General features: G+C 48.0%; 1 protein-coding gene across 1 annotated transcript in view; it reads left to right on the plus strand.

The window, feature by feature from the left end:
* Positions 1-467, plus strand: part of EMH_0034240 (uncharacterized protein) — a gene marked incomplete at both ends in the record, with an annotated part of 9,238 nt that overhangs the window by 3,342 nt on the left and 5,429 nt on the right. The window contains 2 exons of the mRNA XM_013494850.1: positions 105-168; positions 290-394. Coding sequence (XP_013350304.1) covers positions 105-168; positions 290-394 — 169 coding nt within the window. The remainder of the gene's footprint in view (positions 1-104; positions 169-289; positions 395-467) is intronic.

Genomic DNA, 467 nt, shown 5'->3' on the forward strand with positions numbered 1-467 from the left:
AGTTGTGTGTTTTTCTAGGGTTTCTGTGGCTTTAACCCAGGAAAAAGGGATATGAAGCCCAGGGTAGACTCTTGAGGGTTTAGGGTTTAGGGTTTAGGGTTTAGAGGTCTGTGTTTGGCTGCAGGAGGAGAACTGCCAACCCCTGAGCCGAGCGATTGCTCTCAACTGGTGCGTTGAAGTTTGAGGGTTTAGAGCGAATACACCCCTAGAAATTCTAGGGTTTAGGGTTTAGGGTTTAGGGTTTAGGGTTTAGAGTCTAGGGTTTAGGGTTTAGGGTTTGTGTGTGCAGATAGCAGCAGATGTAGGGTTTGTTGCGATGACAGCTGCTGGCGTTGTTTACTCCTGGGGCAAGGGAATCGTTCTCCCTTCACGGCTGAATACTGCAGAGTTTCAAGTGAGGGTTTAGGGTTTAGGGTTTAGGGTTTAGGGTTTGGGGTTTAGGGTTTAGGGTTTGGGGTTTAGGGTTT

This window comes from Eimeria mitis, genomic scaffold (genome assembly GCF_000499745.2).
Source record: "Eimeria mitis Houghton genomic scaffold, Emh_scaff1306, whole genome shotgun sequence".
Taxonomy (NCBI): domain Eukaryota; phylum Apicomplexa; class Conoidasida; order Eucoccidiorida; family Eimeriidae; genus Eimeria; species Eimeria mitis.